The sequence below is a fragment of the Emys orbicularis genome, chromosome 8, assembly GCF_028017835.1.
Source record: "Emys orbicularis isolate rEmyOrb1 chromosome 8, rEmyOrb1.hap1, whole genome shotgun sequence".
Classification (NCBI taxonomy): Eukaryota; Metazoa; Chordata; order Testudines; family Emydidae; genus Emys; species Emys orbicularis.
The window spans coordinates 82,536,720-82,564,613 of NC_088690.1; the positions used below are offsets into that span (position 1 = coordinate 82,536,720).

Sequence of the window (27,894 nt, forward strand, 5' to 3'; positions counted from 1 at the left end):
AACCAGACAATCGCTACTCTCTCGAATGAACGCACATAGAAAAATGATAAAAGACAAGAAACCACATCACCTGTGGGTGAACACTTTACATTCTGTATGCGATCTATCAGTCCCCATCCTCAAAGGAAACCTACACAACATCTTCGAAAGTTGAGCCTGGGAGCTGAAATTCATAACTTTGCTAGACACTGAAAATCATGGATGGATTAGAGACACTGGATTTATGGCTTATTACAACAGTCTATAACCCACTAACATCCCACACACACACACACCCAGCTGCTTGCCTCCCCCTTCCTTTTTTTATTGTTAGACTTTGTGATTGCACATTATAGGAAATGTGTGGGCCCCTCCTCCCTATTTCCTTGTAATGGAAAAGTTTTGACACCAAATACGTACATAAGAACATAAGAATATAACATAAGGGGAAGCATAGGAGAAAGCACAGAGATGAGCATGGGAAAAGAATAGGAAGGGGGTACTGGGATGGGTGGCAGAAGGAGGGGATTAGAATGGGGACTAAGCAGGGAGGGATGCAGGAGTTTGAAGGCAAAGATGTAATGCTCACTTGATGAGGAAAGTCTTGTTTTTCAGCCTTTTAGTCTATAAAGCAGAAGTTAATAGAGCTCAGTCCATGGGTCAAATGTGGTTTATGGAGTTATACAAAATGACCCCAGCTGCTCTTATTCTTAATATGGAGAGGTGACCTGCTGAATAATGCCCAGCATGCAATGATCCACCGTGAGCCCTTTCTTAGCAATGCCATTAAAATGTAAAAACAGAAGGAGAAGGGGTGTTTTCCCCAGATTTATTTTCTCCTTACTTCATTAACCACTGTTACATAGGCAGAGATTCATAGGCCCATGACAGACTGACCACAGTGCACAATCACTCCCTCTTACATTTGCTGATTAAGTGATTTGGCAAAAGAGTCAGAACGTGAATTCTTTTTAAAGATGTTTCTGAGACTAAGTGTCTTCCAACTCAATTCACTCACAGTGGTCCTGAGTGAAGATCTACCAAGTTACACTATAATGGCAATGTTCCAATTATAAGAAGTGTTCATCTGTACAGCTAGAGACACCAGTCTCACTTCTATTGTTACATAATCCATTAGCATAGATTTTTGTCTAAAGTCGCATCCTACTTTGGTGCCAACACGTTTGTTTTAAATCTCCAGAAACACGTTGGTTGGATTTTTAAATGCTTAGTGGGAAATAATTGAAAATTAGCATTATTTACAGTGTCCCACTAAAAGACAATGAGTCTTGACCCAAGTTGTATACCATATAATGACCTAAGAGGCAAACTTTTTAATTGATCTAATTGTGCAGTTTTTTGCTCCATCCTGTAAGAGATCTCTACCAAGAGAGACTATGTCTACACTAGCATTTTTGTCGGTATAACACCCCCTCGAGTGACATAAGTTACATCAACAAAAGTGGCAGTGTAGACAGTGCTATGTCAGCGGGAGACACTCTCCTGCCGCCACAGCTACTGCTGCTTAGGGTGACCAGATGTCCCGATTTTATAGGGACAGTCCCGCTATTTGGGGCTTTTTTTTTTAATATGGGCTCCTATTACCCCCCACCACAGTCCTGATTTTTCACACTTGCTGTCTGGTCACCCTACTGCCGTTTATTGGGGGAAGTTTAATTATGCTCCCATTGGCACAGCGTGGCTACACGGGAGATCTTATAGAGGCGCAGCTACCTTGATACAGCTGTGCCACTGTAAACTCTTTAGTGTAGACATGGCCAAAACTTAAAAGCACAAGAACGTTCTGCTGCTTTGAAGATTAACACCATGTAGGGAAAGTCTAATTGTACATTGATTTGATTTTTAATTTTGATTGTTCAGTAATCGCAGAGCATATAAAAGAAGTCTGGATTTTTTTTCTTGGTATCACACCACGATCCAATGTTTCCATATTGATAACCATGGAGAATTTGGATAGGACTAAAGTATGCAAGGTTGTGACCTCATTTATTTTTAACTAATTGAACATGTGAGAATTTGGACAATATACGATCCTATTAATCTGTATTTTGAACAACTTCTGTCATAAGAATCAGCACTGACCTACTCTGTGACTTTAGGCATGTCACTATCACTATGCCTCAATCTTCACATCAGTAAAATGCATAATTTATAAGGGAGGGGGCTTGGCAGGGAAGCTTAAAGTAAGCTATGTAAAGCGCTTTCATATCCTTGCATGTAAAGTACAATATATCAGACTGCATTTATAACATACCAAAAATCATTTGCTCTTCTCCATAATCAATGCACAAGAATCCCCTTAAAATGTAAGAACAAAGCACATAGCAGAAAATTAAACAACACTGAACTTTGCAAGAATGGTTCCAGGTAGTTAAGTAGTTGCAAATGTGAAACCCTAATTGCTCTCATCCTGGTTTTGCCAGTCAAGTGAACTCCTATTGATTGATTGGTTTTTAAAAAGCTGAATTGTCAAGCATGATTTCTCAAAATCATCCACCTTTTCTTTCCTCTCTTGGTATTAGAGTCTGAAAGATAGAATTGGAGGGGAGAAGAAGTTAACAACCTTGATGATGTTCAAGAACAGCCTATTTGTACTGGAGTCCATACAAAAAGCTTCTAAGAACTCATTGGGCTGGGGAGAGTGCGCTCAGCAATGGTGCCACGCTGGAGGGAACCTCCTTTACTGCTTGAGTTTGCCACTTGTCGGGCAGTTATTTGAATTTGTTTACCCCATTTTTCAAACGAATTCTTTCTGCTTCTACAAGTTTATGGGATGCGTGGTTGAGATATTGCCATCTCTTTTCTGCTGGTCAGGGTGGCGCATATAAGCCCCTTAGCCTTCTTACCTTGTGGTCTTAAATAGAGATTTAAAAGGGATGTTTATAAGTACCATGTCCAGCAACTGCCTGGCTAAGGTGGGAGATGGGTTCATGGGATAAGAAACACAGGCCACTCTGTGTGAGTTGTTGTATGAGGCTTTGTTCCTAATGGCAAGTATCTCTTTGGGGGTTTGGGGGTACTCTGGACAGTGTTCCAACAGGAAAGCCTCACCCTGAGTCAGAGAGTACATTGTAGCATTAAGGAGAACCTTAAAAGTAAAGAGAGTGACTTCTAGGGGAAAATAAATATTTGCAAGGTTACTTGTACATTGTATCCCAGACAGAAATAGTGAGGGCTGAAAGATATCTTACTTCATTGCTTGTTGTAGTAAGCTGCTTTACAATAAAATAGCCACTGAGAGCTAGGACTTGTCCTGGGTATGTTCTTGGGAGTTAGCAGCTCCACATAATGATCGCTCAGAAACTGGTGCCTTTTATACCTAAGAATGTGTTGTGATCTTTGACCCTAGGCATGTGGTGATCTGGGAAAAGTAGTCCTAATAGCTGGGTCACTATTTTGCTGTAGGCATGTTTCCTTGTGAGGGAGTAATTATTAAAGAATGTGAATGTTTTCTCTTAAAATATGGTGATAAATTATCTAGTTAGTTGCATCACATGTGAATCAACCATTGGGGAGTTGTTAAATGAAGAGGAAGATTAGAATTGGTTTCCGTGGGTACTATATATGAACAGCCAGTTACATGGTTACCAGGAAGAGTGTCTTGTTCAATCAGAAAAGGATAAAAGCAGAGCATAGTAGTTTTGCCTAAGCAGGATTTACTGAAACCTGGTATATTAATAGCTGTCATCCTGGAAACCATATTATGGTCAGCTGTGTTTTAGAAGCAACAAAAATAGCTGGATTTTGCAATGTCTTCTTCCAAAGTCACTTAGAGGGTACTACAGAGTTTCCTTACAGAGAGGCCAGGTGCTGCTGGGTTTCTCTTTGACTTTGGTTGTATGTATCACAAATGCACGTAGAAAGGGCTGAGCTAATAGCATCCCCATTTAAAGTGACTGAATCAGTATCACACCCTGGAAAGGGGAAAAAAGCTGTAGCTTTATTTACAAAATACATAGAGGCAGCAATAAATGACTATTAAGTATGATGTTAACTGCTAATACATCTTGCTACAGCTGTTGATTTTTTGTGTGTGTGTGTGTGAAAAACTGATCTTTATTTTCCAGAAATATACAAACTTATTCTCTCATTTCTCCATCTTCTTCTTCTTCTACTACTCCTCTAATGTACAGGACGTTGTTACATCTTATCAAAACTTCACCAAGGTGTCCTTACAATGCACCATCTATGTATTCTTCTGTGTTTGCAAGCTGCATGTTCATGTAGCCATCGACAGATACCAGGTAGCCCTTGTACTCCATCCCCCACTTCAGCTTCACCATCACCGGCTTCCCCGTCAGCCTGTTCAGGAAGGGCTTGGGGTTCAGGGGCAAGCTCTTGCAAGCTGGAATAACATCCTGCTCTTCCTGCATGAGAGGGTGAAACCGCATGCCCTTGTGTAGTTTGGATATACAAGGGGCTGGAGGGAAGCACTGTAACTGACTTGTGCCAAAAGAGAGTAAAGCATAGTGGTGTGATCCTGTTGCTGGTGAGCCGGGGTGAAAGTAACTTAAAGGACTTACAGGTATGCCGGAGTCCTGAGCGGGGGCATGGCCTCAACCAGAAGAGGTGGGGCCTTTCATGATTTAAAGGCCCTGGGGCTCCGGCTGTGGCTGGGAGCCCCAGGGCCTTTAAATCACCCCGGAGCTCCCAGCTGCAGAGGCGGCTGAGAGCCCCGGAGCTCAGGGGCGAATTAAAGGGCCCGGGGCTCTGGCTGCTGCAGAGCTCTAGGCCCTTTAAATCACCGCAGGAGCCCTGCCACCGCTACCCCGGGGCGGCAGGGCTCCGGCGGTGATTTAAAGGGCCCGGGGCTCCCTGCAGTTGCAGGAGCACCGGGCTCTTTAAATCCCCACCCGAGCCTGGCTGCCGGAGCCCTGGGGCTCCGGCAGCTATTTAAAGGGCCAGAGGCTCCGGCTGCTGCGGGGAGCTCTGGGCCCTTTAAATCCTCACCCGAACCCGGCTGCCGGAGCTCCGGCGGTGATTTAAAGGGCCCGGGGCTCCCCGCAGCGGCTGGAGCCCTGGGCCCTATAAATCCCCGCCGGAGAAACCGGTCTAATCTGACTGTACCGGCTTACTTTCACCTCTGTGGGGAGCCCCCAGTCACTGCCACTATCCACTCCAAATCTGTATGCTCCAAATCCTCAGTCAAAGAATTTAACCTGCAGCTCAAAGAATCAAATCACATTTCCAGGTTTGCTGAGGAACAGTAATGGTATTTTGTGCATTTGGATAGACTAGTATGCATAAATGTCGAACTGCTTGTGTAAATAGGGCTGGATCCTGCAAGGCTCTAACACTCTTACCTTCATCTAGCTAACCATGTGCTTTATCTTGATCACGTGATTAGACCCACTGAAGTTAATGGAACATCGTGATTGCTTAAAGGTAATCACTTGCTTGAGTGCTTCACTGACTGTGGGTGAGACTGCTTGCAAAATGTACCCCCCAATCACATGCAAGGTTTTGTGCACCCAAAATAGATGCAGGTATTTTATAGGGGCAAAACACAGGCCCATTGAAATTTGGCCCCCAAGCACAACAAGCAGGAAATGTCATTCCTATGTGAGGTCTGAAGATCCAAACTCCAGTTCTGAGGTTAATAATAAAGTTGCTCAGATATGTAGTGGTGGCCTCAGTACAAATCATAAAAAGACATTTAAAAACACATCACTACACTGTGCAATCACAGCAGAGAGAAAAAAGTGGCAGTCAGTATGGAAACTGACCTCTTCTCTCCCTCTCAGGGTTTGCTATCCCAGTCAGGTAGAAGGCACTTTAATTTTAAAATGAACGTTCACACTGCCCAGATTTGATGAACCATCCGGGAACTAGCTGAATTCACTTAGTGTCACTCATTTGTGGGACCCTGACTCAGACAAAAGGGGGGGAAAACATATAACAAACCTGGGAAACTCCAGAGTGGGGCATTATTGTGGTTTTTTTTGGAGGAGAGAGAAGTTAGAGCTCTGAATTCAATCCCTGATTTTGGTTCAGGCCCACTTGTTTTTGTTGTTTCCACCTGAGTAGTTACTATTCGGGTTAACAGTCCACTGGTACTAAGAGGATCAGCTTCACCTGTCCCACATGGTAACAAGGAAATAATAGCAGGCATTAAAGGATTAATCTGTACACAACCAAGATCTTCTCTTTCCCTCATGCTCCAGAATTTCCCTGAGCTTGGACACTGGATCTCTCGTTGCCTTTGTTTAGATGGCCTGACCTGCACTTTCTGCAGCCTTCATAACTGCCTCATTTTCATATTATCACTTATCATCAAAAGGTTTGCCACAGCTATGACTTTTTATTTTTTCCCTGTACAGGGTAAGGAATGTTAAATAGACTTTTTGATAAAAAAAAAAAAAAAGTCCAGATCTACTTTAGATTGAAGGTTTCCAACTCTTCAGGGCTGTATTAGTAACTTGCCAGGGGCCAAAAGGCCGTGCTTAATTTGCATCTTTATTTGCATAAATACCATCATCCAAAAATGCACACAGTTACGATATTTGCATTCACTCATCTCTTACAGGATAGATAAATAGAAATGGCTTATTGCAATAAAGACCTGCAGTTGATCTGTTTTGTCCTTATGTAACTTGTACAGCGAGATGGATTTTAATGCTCTCCATCTGCAACGGTCACATGTTGTTCATCCCCTTTCTGTACAAGTTCCACTGCATCCAGTGTGTACTGGAACCTCTCAGAACCACTAAGGATACACAAAATATAACTGTGATACAGAGCCTGGTCTTCTTCTTGTATCTCTCACTATGCATCAGGATATAAACTGGGCAAATTAGCTGGGTGTCACATAGGCCAGGGAACAGGAAGTTCTAGCCTGAGGACATAGGCAAATCCCAGTTCTCAAGGACTACAGGATAGTGTACTTCAGTAGTAACACTGCACCTATGCTGTTGCCAGATACCTACCTCCCAACCACATTGTTTTCCTCTCTGGATTTTGCCAGGTAATCTAACTGTAATGTACTGGAGGAAGAGAGGAGGAGGGAATTGATGGTGGCCAATGTTTTCAAACAGGGATGCCCAAAATGTATGAATCCATCTTTATAGCCCTAGATAAAAGTGACCCGATTATCGGAGGTTCTGAGCATCCCTCAGTCCCACTGAATGAATGGGAGCTGCTTGTATTCAGCACCATCTATTTCTTACAGTGCATTTGGCATCAATCAAGCGTCCCCTGAAGCTCATGACAAATGCCTGATTGCAATGGGCCCAGGACTTTAGGGTGGAGGTTTGAACAGCATACCTCTGAGCCACAATGCCCTGTTTCATCTGGCACATAGGAATGTCACACCTACTTTGTTCTCAGATAATATGTAAAGATAGTGTGATGGCAGAGTCTACAGCACAGTAGCATGAAGCAAATCTTGGGAGGTGCATGGGTGAGGTGTCCCTTGCGCACTCCCACCCCCTCCGCCCTTTATGTACTGTAGTGTTTATGATAGTATCAAAGCTCAGAGAGAACTGGCAGCTGTGATTGGAAAAGGGCCATCTGTTAAGTGTCTCTTTGGCTCCAGTATGGGTCCAGCGCAGCCCTTGTTTCTTTCTATGAGAAATTTGCATCTTAATATGACAGTATTTTCCTGATGATGGACAGTGTGTGACTAAGTTCCGTGTTAAACAAATTCCGAGCAGCTGGCTGCCAGCCCTTGGAAATAGGGCAGACTGGGATGATGGCACAATGAGTGCAGTGGTTGTTAAGGAGCAGGCTTATCAGTAAAAGTGAATTTAACCTTGAATTCATTTAACTGGTCAGCCTGGACTGGAGGAAATTTATTTTGTAATTAGTCAGGTGCTAGTGATCAGATTTCAAAAGACATGGCTGTGTGTGCGTGTGTGTATGTCCATGATCTCATGTGAGGGGCGAAAGAGCTGTATCTCTCCAGGCTTGTTTACATCCAAGCTGCACCGGTTTCACCACAAGTGTGATTAGTATAGTAGCCCCCATGGATGCTTGTCATAAACCAGAATCCCATGGTGCTAGGTGCTGTACAAACAGACAGCAAGCAGACAACCCCTGTTCTGATGTGTTCACAATCTAAGAACATGGACAGCAGGTGGAGACAGCAAACAGGGAGAGCACAAGGTAACAATGAGGTGATGCTAGTCAGCATGAAAAGCAGTGGGCCCAGAATGTTGGCTGCCTTACCATTGGCTAAACTAGCCCCATTTTGTATGCAGACTAGGCCGCAAGCTCTTGGTCAGTGAGTACATGCTGAGAGTAACAGGGAAATGTGGGGTGAGGTGCATCTAGCATGTTGAAGAGAGCACTGGCGTTGGCCTCATGAGACCTGGATTCTATTCCTGGCTCTGCCACTGGCCTGTCAGGTGACCTTAGGCAAGTCACGTTCCCGCTCTGTGCCTCAGTTTCCCCATCTGTAAAATGGGATAACGATACTTCCTTTGTAACGTATGTAGAGATCTACTGATGAAAAACACTATGGAAGAAATAGTGCCTTTATCGCACCTGACTTTGCCAGTGCAGTAGAATAGATGATGCACTGCATGCTGGACACTGGGTTTGGGCTGAGGGCTAGCTGGGGAGAAGTGCAATCTAGATAAGATGCACATGATATCAGTAGTATGGGGAAAAGAACCAGGAAAGGTGGTAAGTACCATATCAGCCCGCCTGTCTGTGAGGGCATTTGGCATGGTTAACAGCGGGGTCTAGACAGGTCATGGATACAGTTAAACCTGAGGGTGTTCTGTAGTCCCTGTAGACAAAAATGACACTTGGCATGTGTGTCTGATGACCTGAGGTTTGCCCAGACCTTTTTCATTTCAAGATTAGATAACCACAACAGAATCTCCACCTGGAGGCTACAACTTGGAAACAAGTGAGGCACTTACCTAGCAAAGCAATTAAGCAATTGCTTAAGTCCCACTGAAGTCAATGGGATTTAGGAATGTACTTTTAGCTAAGCACATGCTGAAGTGCTGTGCTGAATCAGGGCCCTGGCATAGTATGCATCTGTGCCCTTATTAAACACAGTTTTCCACTAACCAACCATAACAAGAGCTGCACTGGATTTCTGAGTGAACTCAGTGCTCATTTTGACTATTGAACCCCCAAATGGTTTACAAGCTGGTGTCCTGAGAGTCTACCCCTCTCCACATGCCATGCTGGACACAAGTGAGTTCAGTGCAAAAGCCGGATAATAATGGGCTGCTGTCAGAGCATCCTCCAGGAAGCCTTGCATTTGGAATTTACTCTTCCAGAACCCAGATCTGTTAAGATGGACCTTGCAGCATGTCCAGATGCTTTTTCCCAGGGACTGGGGGAGGAGGGTATTTGAGGAAAAGAAAGCTTCACATATAGAACAGTCTAAGTTTTCTCTGTTATTGGGGAATTGGTTATTTGGTGGACGGGACCAGTTTATTGTTAGTTATTATATAGCATCACTGAATGTCTCTACTGCAATCACAGGCTTTGATTCCCGCTCATGTAGACATACTTTTAATCTGGCTAGCTTTGGGACCGGAGCAGTGAAGCTGTGCCAGCAGGCATGGGCTAGCCTTGCTGGTAATTACTGAAGGTTCTGGGTGGGCTTGTGCAGACCATGATGGAGGCCATACTGCTGCTGCTTCACTGCTTCAGGACCGGAGCTGGCTAGATTAAAGCTAGTTTGGGTACATCTACGCAAACTGCAATCACACCCTGGGCATGCCGTGTAGATATACCCTGAGATGGTCACCTCACATGTTTGTAAGAGAGCTCACAGTATGAGATGGGAGCCAGACACTCCTGTGATCTGTGTGACATGTTTCAGAAGTGTAAATCAGTACATACAAGGTGGCTTTCTGTACATTTGATCAGATGAAACCAATAGAGTTTTATTGAGAATAAAAACTTATTGGATTTTTTTACCAGTATTTTAGAATTTCACAGAAAATGAGATCCATGCAATAGGTCTTTATTTTTAAATCAGCCTATAGAATTCTATAACAAGGATACAAATCTCTATTCACTTATATAGACTAGTCTTAAAAAAGCCTATGGAAAGGTTTCCATTTTCTGTATTACTCTAGGGGAGAGAGTATCACATAAGCATACGGGGTCGGATTGGGAGGTAAAGAGCCTGCAGATTGGGCCAGGGGAGAATCTACTCTGTGTGGGAACCAAGGACCCCAGCCTGCCTTGACATAGGCAGAGTCCAAAGTCTGAGCCAGCTATGGTGATGCTCAGTTGTTGAAAGCTGCAGAGCAGCCCATGGAGGGAGGGAACAGCACTAATTAGAATAGCTCTCAGAGCAGCCTAGTTTACTATGGGGGGCAGCTCTGACCCCTGGAGCAGCCCAGAAGTGGGTGGCAGAGAGGTGACTTAAAGCCACCTTGACCCTTCCTTCTCGTCAGCTGTGAGTTCTGGACTGTGCGTTTTGGTGGTTGACAGCACAGAGACTTCAGCTTTGGATCCCATGACTATACCTACAATTGAAACACTGCCCTTGTGCAGTGTAATACAGCCAGCCAAATGAGTTTAACAGCCAGAATAATGGCCTGAGTCCTGTTAGAAAATGACCACTAACATTTCTGTACTAGCAGGCCCCAACTTGATGGGGGACCTGGGATACTGATCCACCTTTTTGAACGTTTTTTTTATCATGTTTGCATTGTTAGCACTGCTTCCATAAATCATTTAATAGCTGACCTAGTCATAGGAAAATGCACAGCTAAATCATAAACGAATGCTCCCCCGTCTCATTGGAGGAAAACATAGTAAATTAGCCCAGTTTGCATGCAAGTCTGCATACATATACATCTTGGCATGAACTAGGGAACAATAAGCTGTTTATGTCAGAACACTTGATTCAAAGAACAGCATAAAAAAGCTATTGATACATAAGGTATTATCTTACCAGAGTCTGCACAGATGGTTAATCAGATGGCTCCTTCATGTGCCTTCAGAGAGTGTGCGACACTTTGCAGCAGAAAACCCAAATCTCTCCAAAGGCTTTGGCGAGAAATGAATGTAACGTTTTGTATCTCTTATTGTTCTGCATTCAGAATGCCATAGTTTGAGTGGATTGCTATATCTGTGGCCATGCACTGTGAGAGGGATGGATCTAGCCATATATTGAAGCTGTGCACCAGGTTAACATGAAGTAATGTCCGGGAGACATTTGTTGAGTCAAAGAAAGGGTTTCCCTTATGGCACAATTACAGCTCCTGAATATCTTTAGCTTATTGCTGTCAGCGTGAAGTTGCCAGAAAGCTTATGTCATTACAGCAAGGAGCAGATTGTTTCTGCTGCTGGTGGGTTAGCTACTGTCTTGACATCCCATGAAGAAGAGAAACTGCTGGTCTTGCTGACACCGAGAGTCACCAAACCAGATTCTCAAGTGCAAAGAACCACCCCCATAGTATGGCATGCAGTTACAGCAGCTCTGCTGACTACTATAGACTGAAACTACCAGCAACCCCAAATGTTAGCTCTGTTTACCGCTTAAGACAATTCATTGAGAATTTGACCTCAACATCTGAGTATTGCCTGCTCGACCTATATGCAATGTGGTAGGATATTAGAGAGACAAGGTGGGTGAGGCAATATCTTTTATTGGAACAACTTGTGTTAGTGAGAGATACAAACTTTCAAGCTATACAAAGTTTTCTTCAGGTCTGGGAAAGGTACTCCCATTGTCACAGCAAAATGCAAGGCGAGTCTTTTGGAAGTTGCCACAGCTCCATTGGAGGAACAGAGATCCCTGTCTGGAGATGGTTCCTGCAAGAAGTCAGGAGAGATTTTTTGGCTGGGAAGAATTGAATGAGATGATCTGATTATGGTTCAGGGCAGTGACCTAACCGTAGATTAAGGAGAGAAAGACTACTCTGACTTTTTCATTGTGTTGCTTGAAAGCATATCGGCCATTTGAGGGATTTGGATGGCTTGACACTGTCTTCATTATCTGCCTTGTGAGTTGTGTGCTCTGTAAAATAAAAAACATAAAACATGAAATTCAGGCAACTTCCCTAGCAGAGGGAACTCTGCCATCCTGCAGTCAGTCAGCTCCCTTCAAAACACCTTTTGGACTCTTCACAAGTGATCTGCAGGTGCGGGAATAGGAATTGAGGACCACTTACCAGCCTTTCAGAGCCTTGGTCAGGTTGGGGAATGGGCATTCATACTGGTCTGTATTTGTTCGTATTACGAAACAATTTGTATTTAGAACACGTACCAAGTAGTTTTGTTTATGTAGTTTGTGGAAACTATTTGCCTAGGATTTATAGAGAGTTTTTTATCTCAGAGTATCCCCAAAATATTACTGTGTAAGCTGACAGTGATGATTCTACAAATGGTACTGCAGAGTTTCTTGCACCATCCTCTGAAGCATTTGGCATTAGCCACGGTCAGAGACAGGATACCAGACTGACTGGACCATTGGTCTGATCCTGTCTGGCAATTCCTATATTTCTATGACATTCAAGTAATTCACATTCCTCACCTCATCTGCCCTCTCATCAGCCATTAAACAGCACAAAGCAATGCTGCCTGCCATTTTAGAACAGGAAGTTAAGAAGAATATTGTATCCATTTGAATGTGCAGGCTGAATGTAGGTAGCTAGGATGCAGTTCAATTAGTTGGAATTGGGCCAGGATGTTCTGGTTAATAACTCCACTCCATTTTTAATTGACCAAGAGCAGGGCCACCCGGGGGGGAGGGGGGAAATGGGGCAATTTGCCCCAGGCTCCGGGCTCCGCAGGGGCCCCCACGAGAATATAGTATTCTATAGTATTGCAACCTTTTTTTTATGGAAGGGGCCCCCGAAATTGCTTTGCCCCAGGCCCCCTGAATCCTCTGGGCGGCCCTGACCAAGAGTGATCAGGAGTGTAGTTTTACGTCTCTTCTAACAGAGGTCACCTCCAACAGTCTAAAATATCATCCTCCAACACTCACACACTGACATTTTTGACTTGGAGAGAAAAGTATCACCTGCTGACTCACCATTGTCACTTCCTCTGGCATCTTTTCTCATGTCTGTACTACAAGCATGGATCCATCCCACTCCTACTTGGGCATGTCTACACTATGGAGACTGTACTGGCATAGCTATGTTGCCTCAGCTATGCTGGCATAACCCCATAGTGTAGATGCAGCCTACCCACTTATCTCTCAGTACAGGAATACCACCTCTCTGAACAACAATAGCTACAGTGAAGGAAACACTTGTCTGTCAACTTACCCCCCAGGACAGCCACAGCCAAGTTGGCATAGTTATGTCAATCAGGAGTGTGGTTTTTCCATACCCCAACCGACGTAGCGGTGTAGACCAAACCTTAGCCAGTGAAATCTCTTGTGATTATAGCATATGATGTAGAAACCCTGAAGGAAGTATAGATGGTATGGTCCATTATGGTTTGGAAAGTAATAAATGAATAATAATTTATTAAACAATAACTTGCTCTGGAGGTACAATCTGATGAGCAGCTAAAAGAACCAATTAAGGCTTTAAAGAGACAGGTCCAACAGTAATGGGTGATTTGAACAGATTGTAAGTAAATTTTTATATGCTAGCTCCAATAATAAGGTTACAGTTTTGAGTCTGCGTAGCTCTGCTTCCTTATACTTCCTTACACTTGCCTGTCTTCACAAGAATTTGCTTTGAATAGCTCATAACAGAACACTTTAGCAACAGTGAACTTCCATAGATCCAACTTCCATAGTTAGATCTAACATTAGGAGATAAATGAGACCAAGCAGAGGCTCTGAAAGGAAACTGGGAAACAATTTCAGGACATTGTAATTTGGAAGACTGTAGGAATCCTGGAATAAATCAAATGAGGGAAAGGGACTCTGGTGCACTTAACTTCTGCTTTCCGTGACAACAGTGCTGCGACATAAATCACCTTGACTGTTACACTTAAAAATCAGCTTGGATCATACTGCTCAGCTGCAGCAATACGAACATTTTAAACACTAGTGATAGCCAGTTGGTTTTGATGTTAAAAGTAATAATAACTGTGAGAGCCAGAATTTTAAACCATGGGTTTTTCCTTCTTTTTCCCCCCTGCAAAGTTCGCTTGAGTTACATCTCTGCCTGATTATGTGGACACAGTAAGAATACCGGGTGTCTGACATCAGTTGCAGGCACAAAATTATGTCTGCAGCTGTGGATGTAGTCAAAGGTGTAATGCAATCCAATGACTTCCCTTAGGGGAGAGTCTGATGATAGAGAATCTCCAGGTTATAGTCAGGAGCAGAGGACTGAAAAGTATAATGTAAGGGCCGGATCAGATGATGAATCTGGCACATCAGAAAAAGACAGGCTAATAAACAGGGACAAGTTTTTAAAGTGCTTGTACACAAATGCCAGAAGTCTAAATAATAAGATGGGTGAACTAGAGTGCCTTGTGATAAAGGAGGATATAGATATAATAGGCATCACAGAAACCTGGTGGACTGAGAGCAATCAATGGGACACAATCATTCCGGGGTACAAAATATATCGGAAGGACAGAACAGGCCGTGCAGGGGGAGGAGTGGCACTATATGTTAAAGAAAGTGTAGATTCAAATGAAGTAAAAATCTTAAGCGAATCCACAGGTTCCATAGAGTCTCTATGGATAGAAATTTCATGCTCTAGTAAAAATATAACATTAGGGATCTATTATCGACCACCTGACCAGGACAGTAATAGTGATGATGAAATGCTAAGGGAAATTAGAGAGGCTATCAAAATTAAGAACCCAATAATAGTGGGGGATTTCAATTATCCCCATATTGACTGGGAACATTTCACTTCAGGACGAAATGCAGAGATAAAATTTCTCGATACTTTAAATGACTGCTTCATGGAGCAGCTAGTACGGGAACCCACAAGGGGAGAGGCGACTCTAGATTTAATCCTGAGTGGAGCGCAGGAGCTGGTCCAAGAGGTAACTATAGCGGGACCGCTTGGAAATAGTGACCATAATACAATAGCATTCAACATCCCTGTGGTGGGAAGAACACCTCAACTGCCCAACACTGTGGCCTTTAATTTCAAAAGGGGGAACTATACAAAAATGAGGGGGTTAGTTAGACAAAAGTTAAAAGGTTCAGTGACTAAAGTGAAATCCCTGCAAGTTGCGTGGGCCCTTTTTAAAGACACCATAATAGAGGCTCAACTTCAATGTATACCCCAAATTAAGAAAAACCGTAAAAGAACTAAAAAAGAGCCACCGTGGCTTAACAACCATGTAAAAGAAGCAGTGAGAGATAAAAAGACTTCCTTTAAAAAGTGGAAGTCAAATCCTAGTGAGGCAAATAGAAAGGAGCACAAACACTGCCAACTTAAGTGCAAGAGTGTAATAAGAAAAGCCAAAGAGGAGTTTGAAGAACGGCTAGCCAAAAACTCCAAAGGTAATAACAAAATGTTTTTTAAGTACATCAGAAGCAGGAAGCCTGCTAAACAACCAGTGGGGCCCCTTGACGATGAAAATACAAAAGGAGCGCTTAAAGATGATAAAGTCATTGCGGAGAAACTAAATGGATTCTTTGCTTCAGTCTTCACGGCTGAGGATGTTAGGGAGATTCCCAAACCTGAGCTGGCTTTTGTAGGTGACAAATCTGAGGAACTGTCACAGATTGAAGTATCACTAGAGGAGGTTTTGGAATTAATTGATAAACTCAACATTAACAAGTCACCGGGACCAGATGGCATTCACCCAAGAGTTCTGAAAGAACTCAAATGTGAAGTTGCGGAACTATTAACTAAGGTTTGTAACCTGTCCTTTAAATCGGCTTCGGTACCCAATGACTGGAAGTTAGCTAATGTAACGCCAATATTTAAAAAGGGCTCTAGGGGTGATCCCGGCAATTACAGACCGGTAAGTCTAACGTCGGTACCAGGCAAATTAGTTGAAACAATAGTAAAGAACAAAATTGTCAGACACATAGAAAAACATAAACTCTTGAGCAATAGTCAACATGGTTTCTGTAAAGGGAAATCGTGTCTTACTAATCTATTAGAGTTCTTTGAAGGGGTCAACAAACATGTGGACAAGGGGGATCCGGTGGACATAGTGTACTTAGATTTCCAGAAAGCCTTTGACAAGGTCCCTCACCAAAGGCTCTTACGTAAATTAAGTTGTCATGGGATAAAAGGGAAGGTCCTTTCGTGGATTGAGAACTGGTTAAAAGACAGGGAACAAAGGGTAGGAATTAATGGTAAATTCTCAGAATGGAGAGGGGTAACTAGTGGTGTTCCCCAAGGGTCAGTCCTAGGACCTATCCTATTCAATTTATTCATAAATGATCTGGAGAAAGGGGTAAACAGTGAGGTGGCAAAGTTTGCAGATGATACTAAACTACTCAAGATAGTTAAGACCAAAGCAGATTGTGAAGAACTTCAAAAAGATCTCACAAAACTAAGTGATTGGGCAACAAAATGGCAAATGAAATTTAATGTGGATAAATGTAAAGTAATGCACATTGGAAAAAATAACCCCAACTATACATACAACATGATGGGGGCTAATTTAGCTACAACGAGTCAGGAAAAAGATCTTGGCGTCATCGTGGATAGTTCTCTAAAGATGTCCACGCAGTGTGCAGAGGCGGTCAAAAAAGCAAACAGGATGTTAGGAATCATTAAAAAGGGGATAGAGAATAAGACTGAGAATATATTATTGCCCTTATATAAATCCATGGTTCGCCCACATCTCGAATACTGTGTACAGATGTGGTCTCCTCACCTCAAAAAAGATATTCTAGCACTAGAAAAGGTTCAGAAAAGAGCAACTAAAATGATTAAGGGTTTAGAGAGGGTCCCATATGAGGAAAGATTAAAGAGGCTAGGACTCTTCAGTTTGGAAAAGAGAAGACTAAGGGGGGACATGATAGAGGTATATAAAATCATGAGTGATGTTGAGAAAGTGGATAAGGAAAAGTTATTTACTTATTCCCATAATACAAGAACTAGGGGTCACCAAAAGAAATTAATAGGCAGCAGGTTTAAAACAAATAAAAGGAAGTTCTTCTTCACGCAGCGCACAGTCAACTTGTGGAACTCCTTACCTGAGGAGGTTGTGAAGGCTAGGACTATAACAATGTTTAAAAGGGGACTGGATAAATTCATGGTGGCTAAGTCCATAAATGGCTATTAGCCAGGATGGGTAAGAATGGTGTCCCTAGCCTCTGTTCGTCAGAGGATGGAGATGGATGGCAGGAGAGAGATCACTTGATCATTGCCTGTTAGGTTTCACTCCCTCTGGGGCACCTGGCATTGGCCACTGTCGGTAGACAGATACTGGGCTAGATGGACCTTTGGTCTGACCCAGTACGGCCTTTCTTATGTTCTTATGTTCTTATGTGCTGGAAGCTGAAGATAGACAAATTCAGGCTGGAAATAAGGTGTAAATTCTTAATTGTGAAAATAATTAACCACTGGAACAATTTACCAATGGTCATGCTGGAGTCTCCATCACTGACAATTTTGAAATTAAGATTGGATTATTTTCTAGAAGATCTGCTCTAGGAATTATTTTGGCAAAGTTCCTGGACTATGATATACAGGGGGTCAGACTAGGTGATCACAGTGGTCCCTTCTGGCCTTGGAATCTATGAATCTACAAAAACTGCTCAAATAAAAAAAGGAGGTTGGGTTGGAAATCAGACCCTGTTAAGACAAAATGATGTTATTAATGTGTACAAGTCTACATAACCACCCCACAACTAGCTTAAAACTCTATAGAAATCCAGTAATGTTCTGTCTGCAAAATGTAAAATCAACTTTCTTGCTTTCCCTGTGGAAACTGTAATGTATAGCAATAGACTTTAAAGGGCAACAGGCTACAAAATGTGCTAATTGGAAGGTCAGCCCAGACAGACAGTGATTATCTGGGCAGAGAAAGCTGCCCAATAAGATGGAGAGGCATCTGAGAGTGTAAACTAAGACTCTTCTAAAATGAAATCATGAAAATCATCCAGCAGTGAATCCAGGCAATCACTGCTTCAGGGCCCAGTCCAGCAAACTGCTATTCATAGGTGGAGCTCCATTGAAGTCAATGCAGTTCCATGCAGGCTCTTGGGCCTGCCTTCATGGAGTAGTTTGCAGGGCAGTAACTGGTCAACCTTGGCCTGATCTTTCCAGGACCGGAGCTTCCCCGTTTCCATAACAGGAGTTAGGGGCACATGGCACGTCATAGGATCAGACTGCCCTGCATGAGAGAATATTTTCCCAGGAATCTTTAACAGAGGAATGACCAGCAGTCACACATGGAATAGAATAAGTGGCCCTTCTAGCAAAATAGGTGATGAGCAGCATTGCTAAATCTCTGTTAGAAGCCAGGATTAGTACCACCTGAAGTGGATGAGGTTCAAAGAATTGTGCTGCTGTTTAAAGCAATAAAGAGAATTAAATTCCATACTCTGAAAATCTGCATTACTGAATGGTCCAGGATTTACCACTATGTCTTGTGCAACTAGATCAGGCAAGTGGTGCTTTCATGTTGTTCTATTTTTTGTTTTAAATAAAGGATAAGGAATAGTGTGAAGGTTGCAAGGCAGAGCAGCCATTCCAGCAAATGCAAATTTGGGGAAATATTCAGGAAAGGAACTTCTGTGGGTTTGTTGTTGTTGTAGGCAACTGGCTATTACCACACACTGTCCTGGGTCACAGAACTAACTAGATACGTTGAGACTGCAGATGCAGAATTATTATTGCAAGATCACCAAGATACACCTCTACCTCGATATAACGCTGTCCTCGGGAGCCAAAAAATCTTACTGGGTTATAGGTGAAACCGCGTTATATTGAACTTGCTTTGATCCGCCGGAGTGCCCAGCCCCAACCCCCCGGAGCACTGCTTTACCGCGTTATATCCGAATTCATGTTATATCGGGTCGTGTTATATCGAGGTAGCGGTGTACTATGGCTATTAGTACATTATAAATGCATTAGACAGATAGTCAGCACTGAGGGCCTCCTGAGAGGTTTCATTAGTAGCTGAGGGCCCTCAGCACCTTGTGTGATTGGACCTATGGTGTGTACAGGAAAATTTGCTGTGTCTGTCCATGTAGGAGGTGGAGCTAACAACATCCCAGTTTACTGGGTTGTGGTGGGTGCCAGTTATGATATTGGATTTGGAAGCAGAACTTCCAATACTATAGTAATACAGAATCTTTCAGTGATGTTTAAGAACAGTGTCTGAGGTAACCAGCATCACACAACATGCCATTATTTGTACATACAGCAACAAGTCTGTGAAGTGCCTGAAAAGAACTGAAAAGTATCACACAGGCTTCCTTCAGCCACCTTCAGCTCCCATTGAAAGAGGTACAAGGATGTTTGTAAACTGTCAGGTGCAAGCAATGCTGCTGGTTGTAATAGGTAGTGGGAAGAAGTCAATTATATTTGTAACACAGAAATGTTTGTCACATGAAACTTCGAAGAAATCATTGAATAAACTGTTAGACAATTGGAAATGTCATAACATATCCCATCCATAGAAAAATGCTACACAGTGTAATTCTGAATACTTTTGCCCTATTGCTCTTTGCTGGTGACCTGAATGTTTGCAGAGCTGAAAAATCTATTATCCTTTTCTGGTACTTACACTGCACCGTCAATGTCTCCTTTAAACAGAGTAGTTCTTAAGCTCCTACCCATTTTGTGTGTAATGAAAAGCAATGCATTCTGCAGCATGTCCTACAGGTAAATGCAAATCTTAAACATACACTTGAGAGCCCTCATTCAGCAGAAGTTTACTTCAATTGGCCTATCTTTGACTTTCCTTAGCTTTGTTAGGGATATTACATTCTTGGACACCTGAGCGTTACATTGAAGGACAGATATGGATAGAACCCACGCCCTCTGCAGAGGATTTTTCTGCCATGTTGCATGTTGTCTTGCAATTAAAAAAAAAAAAAAGAAATGTATCCAGGAGGAGTGAAAGGGGGTCCCCTAACATATTAGAAAAGCTATTTAAAATTAATGAGGCACATATTTGCCAAATTATTTATTAGGCATTCTAGATGTAGTCCAGAGTATGGCAACACAAATTCAAAAGTCTCTCATTGTTTCTAGAAATCAACTATAAATGCCAATTTCCAAATAGTCATTACACTGGAAGTTCACAACCTCATTTGTCTCTCCACTTCCCTACAGAGAGTGTGTGGCCAACATCTTTAAGCACTGATCACTTCCAATCATTACAGGGGAGAGGCCAAAAATCACACAAGTGTTTGCCGAGCAAAAAAACCTCTAGGGTCCTAATCTGTATATTTGTGCCAGATTTTGTAGTCTTTATTCAAAACCGTCATGGGACAATCTGACCTACAAAGAACTGATGTGTCCCAAATCATAAAACCAAGTAGCAGGATTCTTCTCTCATTAGCATTAAAAGTTACCCTCATGATTATGCAAAACATTACCTCCAATAAAGCAAATATCAGTATAAAATGATCCTTGCCAACTCCAGCTAAAAGCTCCACAACAAACTTAGTACTTTAAATAACAAAATAAGCAACACACAATAAATTGCCACTTGGAATACATTTTCCCCATATTGAGATCAGCAGTAGATTTGGATGGCTTGACGACTACTACTACTTGATTTTGTCATAGGCAATTTAAGAAGTCTTTGTCAGTAAAGAATATCATGTCTCTATCCTCTGGAGCCTCCAGTCATCAGCTATCTTCCATCATCTGGCTGATGAACCAAGTTTGGCTGGACAGAGAAGTGCACATTCACAGTGACTTTTATATATGGAGATATACCAATCTCATAGAGCTGGAAGGGACCTCAAAAGATCATCGAGTCCAGCCCCCTGCCTTCACTAGCAGCACCAAGTGATTTTGCCCCAGATCCCTAAGTGGCCCCCTCAAGGATTGAACTCACAACCCTGTATTTAGCAGGCCAATGCTCAAACCACTGGGCTATCCCTCCCCCTTTTGCTGCTTAACTCTGGCAAGTGTTGAAAATCAATCTCTCTCTCTCTCATATATATATATATATATATATATATATATATGAGAGAGAGAGAGGATTGCGGGCAGGAAGGGAAGAAATCCTTGAATTCCTAAACATAATACTGGACTTTGATTAAGCATCCCTGCAGATTTTGCTGTGTGCTTCAAAGGAGCAGTGTGTAACTGGTACAGTACTGTACATGCTGCAGAGGCATTGCAGAGTGCCCCCCCCCCCACCAAACCTTTTGATGGAATAGACACTGAGCCAGGAGTAGAACAGCTGATACCAAGCTGATTTGCAACATTTGTGGCGGTAGCACCATAGGGTGAAGAGACATCCATCAGGACACTTGACTCCAGGTTCTCTGATATGACAAGCATCCTAATATTTTTTTTTGTCCATGATTATTGCCCATTTCATCCTCATAGATGCATTTTCCTTAATTAGCTTCCCTACCCCTAAGTGTCCAACAGCCTCTTCTCTCCCCTTTCCTTCCAGCCCTAGACCCTGGAAATGATTCCTCAAAAAACATATTGACTTGATGCAAGGAAGACTTGCACTGACTCTCTGGATGATGAAATAACTGGTTTGCAGAGTTAGTTCTGAAAGCATTTGAAAACTCTGCACTACTTTCAGCCCACAGAAAGGACCCAGTGAATAACCCAAGCCTGTATGAATGTTAGCAATGCAGCAGTGGCCAGTGGGAGGGGGAATGATGAGACATTGACTGGAAACTTGACTGCCGAAGCCCAGGATTTCAGGGCAGACAGCAAATAGGAAAACTCTCTTTTTTACATGTAAACAAAGAAGAAACTGTTGCAGGGGCCATAAAAACCAGAATGCCCACAATACTGTGTACGCAAACTCACTTTTCACAGCAGAAAACACACTTTAGAGCAGGATCAAACATGGCAAATAAATGAAACCAAAGCCACTGCAAACCTCTCTCGCACCCTCCCCTTTGCCCAGAGTCACACAAATGCCTGCATGTGTTCCTACAGGAGCAAATAGGGTCAGAATCTGAGGAGATGGGGAATCTGAGTTCTGAGTGGGGAGGGTGGGAGCAGTGTCAGTAATAATGTGGTTGGAAAAACCTGGTATTTTTAATACCACCACTTAGTAATAGAACAGCTTTTACCTTGGCAGGCAATGTATATTTATGAGTAGCAGTGAAATGTATTAATAGTTCTGTTATCATTGTGAGATGAGACCTGCCTGGCGCCATTAACACATTCCTCTATGTTTCAGCTGTTGATTAAGAATTCAATAGACCTGTGAGCATCTCAGTACTGCAGGTTGACAATGTCAGTGCAAATATTCTTATATCTCTCTTTAAAAAAAATAGATCTACAGTGAGAGTGAAATGCTCTTTTATTTTATTTATTCCTTCATAAAGTGAGTACATTTAGGGCAGCAGTGGTTCAAACATCCCCTGCATAGCCTCATTCTGCTCATCATACCTCAACATCTGACCTGATATTTCTATATGAGGGAGGGCATTCAGATTTGAGCCCGCTCTGATAATCCAAACAAGGGTTTCAGTTGTGATGCAGCAAGGCTCCTGTCCATAAGGAACTGTACTGCTGACACCACTACCTCACTATAAATAGGCCAAATAGCCATCAACTGATAACTGATATTTGGTTAATACCAGTCTGGGCCAGATTTGAGGCAGTGATGATGCAGAGGCTAATGGCGCTATATGAAATCATTCATTTACTTTAGACAATGCAGATTGATAAAAATGAATGGCACTCGGTGGCTTGGAATTTTCCTTTTGTTTCTGCCTAGCCGATGGAGTCTCCTGTGACTGTGGGGCCTATTTCAGGTCCTCCATTCATTCACGTATCCGGGCAGAGTTCCTCTGGGCGGCGTCCACTGGATCCCTTGACGCCTTCGAGGAGCAGTGGGCGCTGTCCAAGGTTCTCTGCTCGGTGTCCCCGTCTGGTTTACTTCGTTTGGCCCTTTGACCTCACTCCTGTCCCTGTTCTTTTATTAGTTGTCCCCCGTAATTTTTTGGTCTCCAGGTCCTGTGGACCCCCCCTTAGGCTGGGGGGGATCCTTTAGCAGTGGGCGGGCTTTGCTTTGCCCGCCCACTTCCTGGATCCCAATAGGATCATCATGCTGCCTCTGCATATTTTTGTACTTCTATCATACATTCACTTTTTAAGCCCTACATTTCCCATCTTACACTCCCTGGGAATCCTTTCCCTCTCATTTTTATGAAGAGCTTAGTGGAGACTGTTTCTGGATGACTGTTTGTATGATGCAATATCTCCCCAAAACCTAGTGCTAACACCAACACATTTCACATGTGCTGAATGACTCTGCAGAAAACTGCAGAACTCAGACCAATGATTTCTGTAGGAAATGTTGCCCACAGCTGTTTCAGGGCATATTATTTGCATTGGATTGCAATATGCTAATGTTGCATTTAACTGTGGCTCATTCCAAGTGAAATCTCACCACGGTGATTGCAAAATTGAACCTATTATTAAAAAAACAAACAAAAATGCAAATAATGCCACAGAGAATCAAACTAAAAATGTTAAAAAAAAATAATTTGGGTAACTTTTTGGACAATTAGTATATGGGAAAATAAGTGCAATTTATATAATTTTAAATGATTAGCATCTCTTAGCTCCAGTGCAGAAGCTAAAAGAGCAATTCTTGTTTGGTAATGGCTCTGTGTGGCCTTTCTTTGCATAATACTTCAGGCATGCAAATTTTGGTTGCTTAGGCATACAATTGTTTAACCATTTGACCTTATGGAGGCTGTTATAATGTGTTTCTCAAGCTAAACTGCACAAGTTAAAACACCATAAAGCTGAATTTTTAAAGTATCAGAATAATTCACTTTCCCCTTATTGGCTGTTGATTTTTACTAGGCTAGCATTTGAAATTCATTAAGTACATTGCACACACACTCACTTACATACAAATGCTTTATTATTGAAAATACCTCCGTGGGTGTCCCATAATGAAAATGCAACGAAAGTACATATTAAAAAAATCAAGGCACAGTAGGGTGTTTGTCACAATATATTAATTGAAAATTAATCTCTCCTCAGCCATCTTGAAAGGTTTGCCAGAGCATAACTAAATAGCTGAAGAGGTCTGTGTTGAGGAATATTCAGTTTTGTATATTACAATATACAGTTCTGGAACTTAATTAACATCTTTTGGTGCAAAACCTTTATTTAATCTTTGGATTTTTCTGTGTGACTACAGTAGACACAGAATATTTTAAGAGATCAGGAGAAAAAAGAAGCATTATTCAATAATATTTACACTTGGACATAACAATTGTTTAATTGACTTTTACAAAACACAAATGTACAGTAAACAGTTTTTACCTCCCCCCAGTGACTGCAATCAATTCATGGGGAAGATGCAGTCTTTGAAATGAAGCTCAGTGATATGTTAGACTTTCTATACAAAAGCACTCAAGGTTCAGATGCTTGTTCAGTACAAATGTTAGTGTTACACTGGAACAAACATGTTTTCTTCTCCAGAAAACTCAGGTATGTAAAATATATGGCATGGCACAAATCCTGTTTTTCTTACATAAGTAGGCCCATGGACATTAGGTTGCAAGCGAGACCATAAGATAAGCAGCATCTGACCCTACGCATGTACTTAAAACTGAAAACATGAAATCTGACTGTAAACATCCCTAATTTTTGTTATTTCCCCTCTGTTTCTGGATGAATTTTCTGCCCATGGACGTAAAGGCTAAATTCTGTCTTCATACCTGGCAGTATGCCCCATTGGGGCATGAAAGGATGCCAGAATTTGGCCAATAGCTTTAGCTATAGGTGAAGGCAGGAACAGTGGTTGTCCTTAAATAGCTACCTCAGCATATGTAGTATTCCATATATTTACTTAGGGAATAGCACAAATACTGAGGTAACATTGTCTAGTTAACCAAGGTCTTGTCAAACCTTTTGCTCACACCTGAAAAAGCACTTTTGTGTCGGTATAGCTTAAACCAGTTCCCCAGATGAAATAAGCTGTATTAAGAAAAGGACTTTTGTGTTTATATAACTGCATCTGTACTAGAGCTTTTGCAGATATTAAAATGTCACTAAAAAAATCACACCCCTATGTGATATTGCTGTACAGGTAAAAGTTACTAGTGTAGACCAGGCCTAAGACAACTGGCAGTTCTTTAAGGATGGCCATTGAATAGTGCAGGGTAGGAGCTGTGTGTGACAGAGCCCCACAGAGCTCACCTGAAACACGCTTGCTGTTCCAGTCCCTGGCCTGTCATGAGTGGAGCTGCTAAAGGTGTGGTGGTTTGTGATATGAGGAAGTCTCCTAGGTAAAAGTTTTGGGGTTCTCACTTTCAGCCGCTAAGGCAGGTTGTAATGTAGGTCTCAGAGATGACTGGCTAACAGCAGCCATTTCCTGACCATTTCCTCTCTTACACATTTATCCTTTCCTCCTTTGTTGTTTAAACCTCAGTTCCCTCTCTAGGATACAGGGTGTTATTTGCACCGATACTGCTGTAGAAATGGGTATTAAATTGATTGAGAACTGAATTGCTGTAGCCAAGATGGCTGGAAGGCATTGAATTGGACCATTCTGTCCCACTATGGCTGGGGATATTAGAAAGTGTAGCGTATGAATTGAATCCTACCATATTCTGTCCCATTTTGTCAGTGGGCTCAGCGCTGAGTCCCAGAGGCACTGATCGGCTCACCGAGTTAGAGCCATTAACGTACGCAGCCATACTGGAGAGGAAGTTGTTGAGGCAGGGACTGCTGGAAGATGGTGGAGAAGATCTCTTGTCGGGTGAACTGTCAGTTCCAGGTGAGGAGCTTTCCAATAGATCCTGGTGTTCGGCAGCCTTGGGACTGCCACTTAAGGCACTGTCCTCCGATTTCTCAGATGCAAGAGATGCTGTGCTGGACCCAATGTCAGACTTCCTTTTCCTCTTCCGACGGAAATTTCCATTGTCAAACATCTTCTCACAGTTTGGGTCCAGAGTCCAGTAATTCCCTTTTCCTGTTAAGAGACCAGCAGATTCTAAATAGAAAGACAGACACAGGCAGCAAAGAGTAGATTCCCTGGGTTTAATCTCAATCTTTCTGCTTCACAAAAAATAATAATAAAAAACAGCAATTGTTTGATACCCTGCAAAGAAGTCCCTGGTCTTCAAGCCCAGCAAAGGCTGAAGCTTTGGGCCAGATCCTCCTCAGTTCTTGCTGAGGTAAAACTTTTAATGAAGTTGATGGGAATTTTACTTGAGTATAAACTTCAGGACTTCACCCTTTGTGTTGGCAGCACAGGGACCAAATCCTTGCAGCCCCATAGGGTCAGTGACATAGCATTGATTGCTAGACAGAGCAGGATTTGCCTCACAGTGACACACACAGTCATTCAGCTGGCTTTTCACATATGTCCCAAAAGTTGTTGCTGGCTAACAATAAATAAAGGAACAGCACTGTCAAAAAATCAGCCAAGAGTCTGGGGACTGGCAAGCAGTGATACTATTTCTAGTTTAAAAGCTGACTGTTTAAACCAAGCAAAGCAAACAAACAAAACCCTTCCCTGTTTTTGAGAATTGTTGTTGACTCCATAAAGCAAATGAATTTTCCTTGACAATTTCCTTTTGTCTTAATGCATTTCCATTAATTACTGATTCACATACAATGTGCCAAATGGCTTTTGAATGTCTCTCGCTCAGCTAGACTGCTTGTGTGCTTGTTAAGCCATGTGTGCTCTGCACACTGATCAATATTCAGGAAAAACTACAGCAGAGGAGAATTGCCTTCTGTGCCGGGCATGCTTCATTAGCTACACTCTGGGTCAGAGTCAGATCTCAGCTACATGGGTGTGAATTCCAGAGCAACTCTGCCAAAGTCAGCAGAATTACTTTGGATTTACACTGAGGTGAGACCAGAATCTGGCCCATTGTGTCTTTTTACAAAATATATACAAGCGTGCGGGGGGGGGGGAGGGGGAATGGGAGAGAGAAAATACTTCAAAAATGTACCTGGGTCATCTTCGTCTCTGGGCACTTTCTTAAAGCAATCGTTGAGAGACAGGTTATGCCTTATGGAGTTCTGCCAACCTGCCTTGCTTTTGTTGTAGAAGGGGAAGTTGTCAGCCACGTACTGGTAGATCTGGCTGAGTGTTAGCCTCTTCTCCGGTGCTCCATGGATGGCCATGGCGATAAGTGCAGAGTAGGAGTAGGGTGGTCTCACCAGCTTCATCAGCTCCTCTTGGGAAGGGAGAGGAAGCCAGCCCAAATCAGTCCCCCCCAAACCGTGCATGTTAGGCAAGAGCTGCCGTTGCATCCCATAGGACTGAGGGATGAAAGGACTGGTGTTGGATCCTGGTAGGTATGATGGTGGGGTAATGGAGGGTCCATTTAGCCAGAGGTAAGGGTTGGGAGTGGTGTTGTAGTCCCCAGATTCAAAGTTTGTTGCTCGTTGTGGGCTAGGAACGTTCTGTGGATGGAAAAAGTTTTCATAATAGATGTTCATCTCGGGAGGCTCCTGGCCAATATTTGGAAATTGCGGGCTGCAGCGTGGTGGAGAGTGTGTCTGCAGATCAAATGAGCTCATAATCTAGCACTAGCAGTCTACCCAGTTACAACACACCTGTGTTAGTCCTTCCTGAAGACAGGTGCATCACCCGTGCCCTTCCTCAAGTACTTATGCACCTGTAAATGTTTAGGTTTGTGTTCCGTGCTCCGCCCAGTCTGCCCTGACTGGCTGGAGATTAGAGAGATATCCTTTTTGGAATGTTGGCAGTCCAGGTCAGTAATTTATGTCACATCAACCAAATTTGAAAGTTACAACTGTTTATCTTTTTAAATGAATGGAGGAATTTTCCACTAATATGACTGACACAAAAAAGTTTAAGGTGCTTTGAAGTTAAAGTTCATAACCAAAGTAAGAGCCACCTTCTCCTACCCTTTTACAATACAATATTAGCTTGTAGTGCGTCTCCTTTAAAGGGAAACCATTATGTCCA

At 42.6% G+C, this 27,894-nt stretch overlaps 1 protein-coding gene and 1 pseudogene across 2 annotated transcripts; both read right to left on the reverse strand.

Annotated features, from left to right (window-relative positions):
- Positions 1–4,047: 4,047 nt before the first annotated feature.
- LOC135882961 (small nuclear ribonucleoprotein F-like) lies at positions 4,048–4,391 on the reverse strand (annotated as a pseudogene).
- A 20,972-nt stretch (positions 4,392–25,363) lies between these two features.
- FOXI1 (forkhead box I1) lies at positions 25,364–27,482 on the reverse strand. Of its 2 annotated transcripts, none has more exons than XM_065409845.1 (2): positions 26,909–27,482; positions 25,364–25,917 (listed from the first exon to the last, which is right to left on the reverse strand). In XM_065409845.1, the coding sequence occupies exons 1-2, from the start codon at positions 27,480–27,482 to the stop codon at positions 25,364–25,366; spliced, it is 1,128 nt and encodes a 375-aa protein (XP_065265917.1). The 2 variants fall into 2 exon arrangements, with proteins under 2 accessions (XP_065265917.1, XP_065265918.1); XM_065409846.1 differs by having other exon boundaries at positions 25,364–25,643; positions 26,896–27,482.
- Positions 27,483–27,894: the final 412 nt, after the last annotated feature.

Excerpts from the sequence above, each read along its gene's own strand:
- FOXI1 (XM_065409845.1), bottom strand. The coding sequence starts at position 27,482 with ATGAGCTCATTTGATCTGCAGACACACTCTCCACCACGCTGCAGCCCG. Across the intron at positions 25,918-26,908 it reads CAGAGACGAAGATGACCCAG|GAAAAGGGAATTACTGGACT; the intron begins GTACATTTTTGA and ends GTCTCTTAACAG.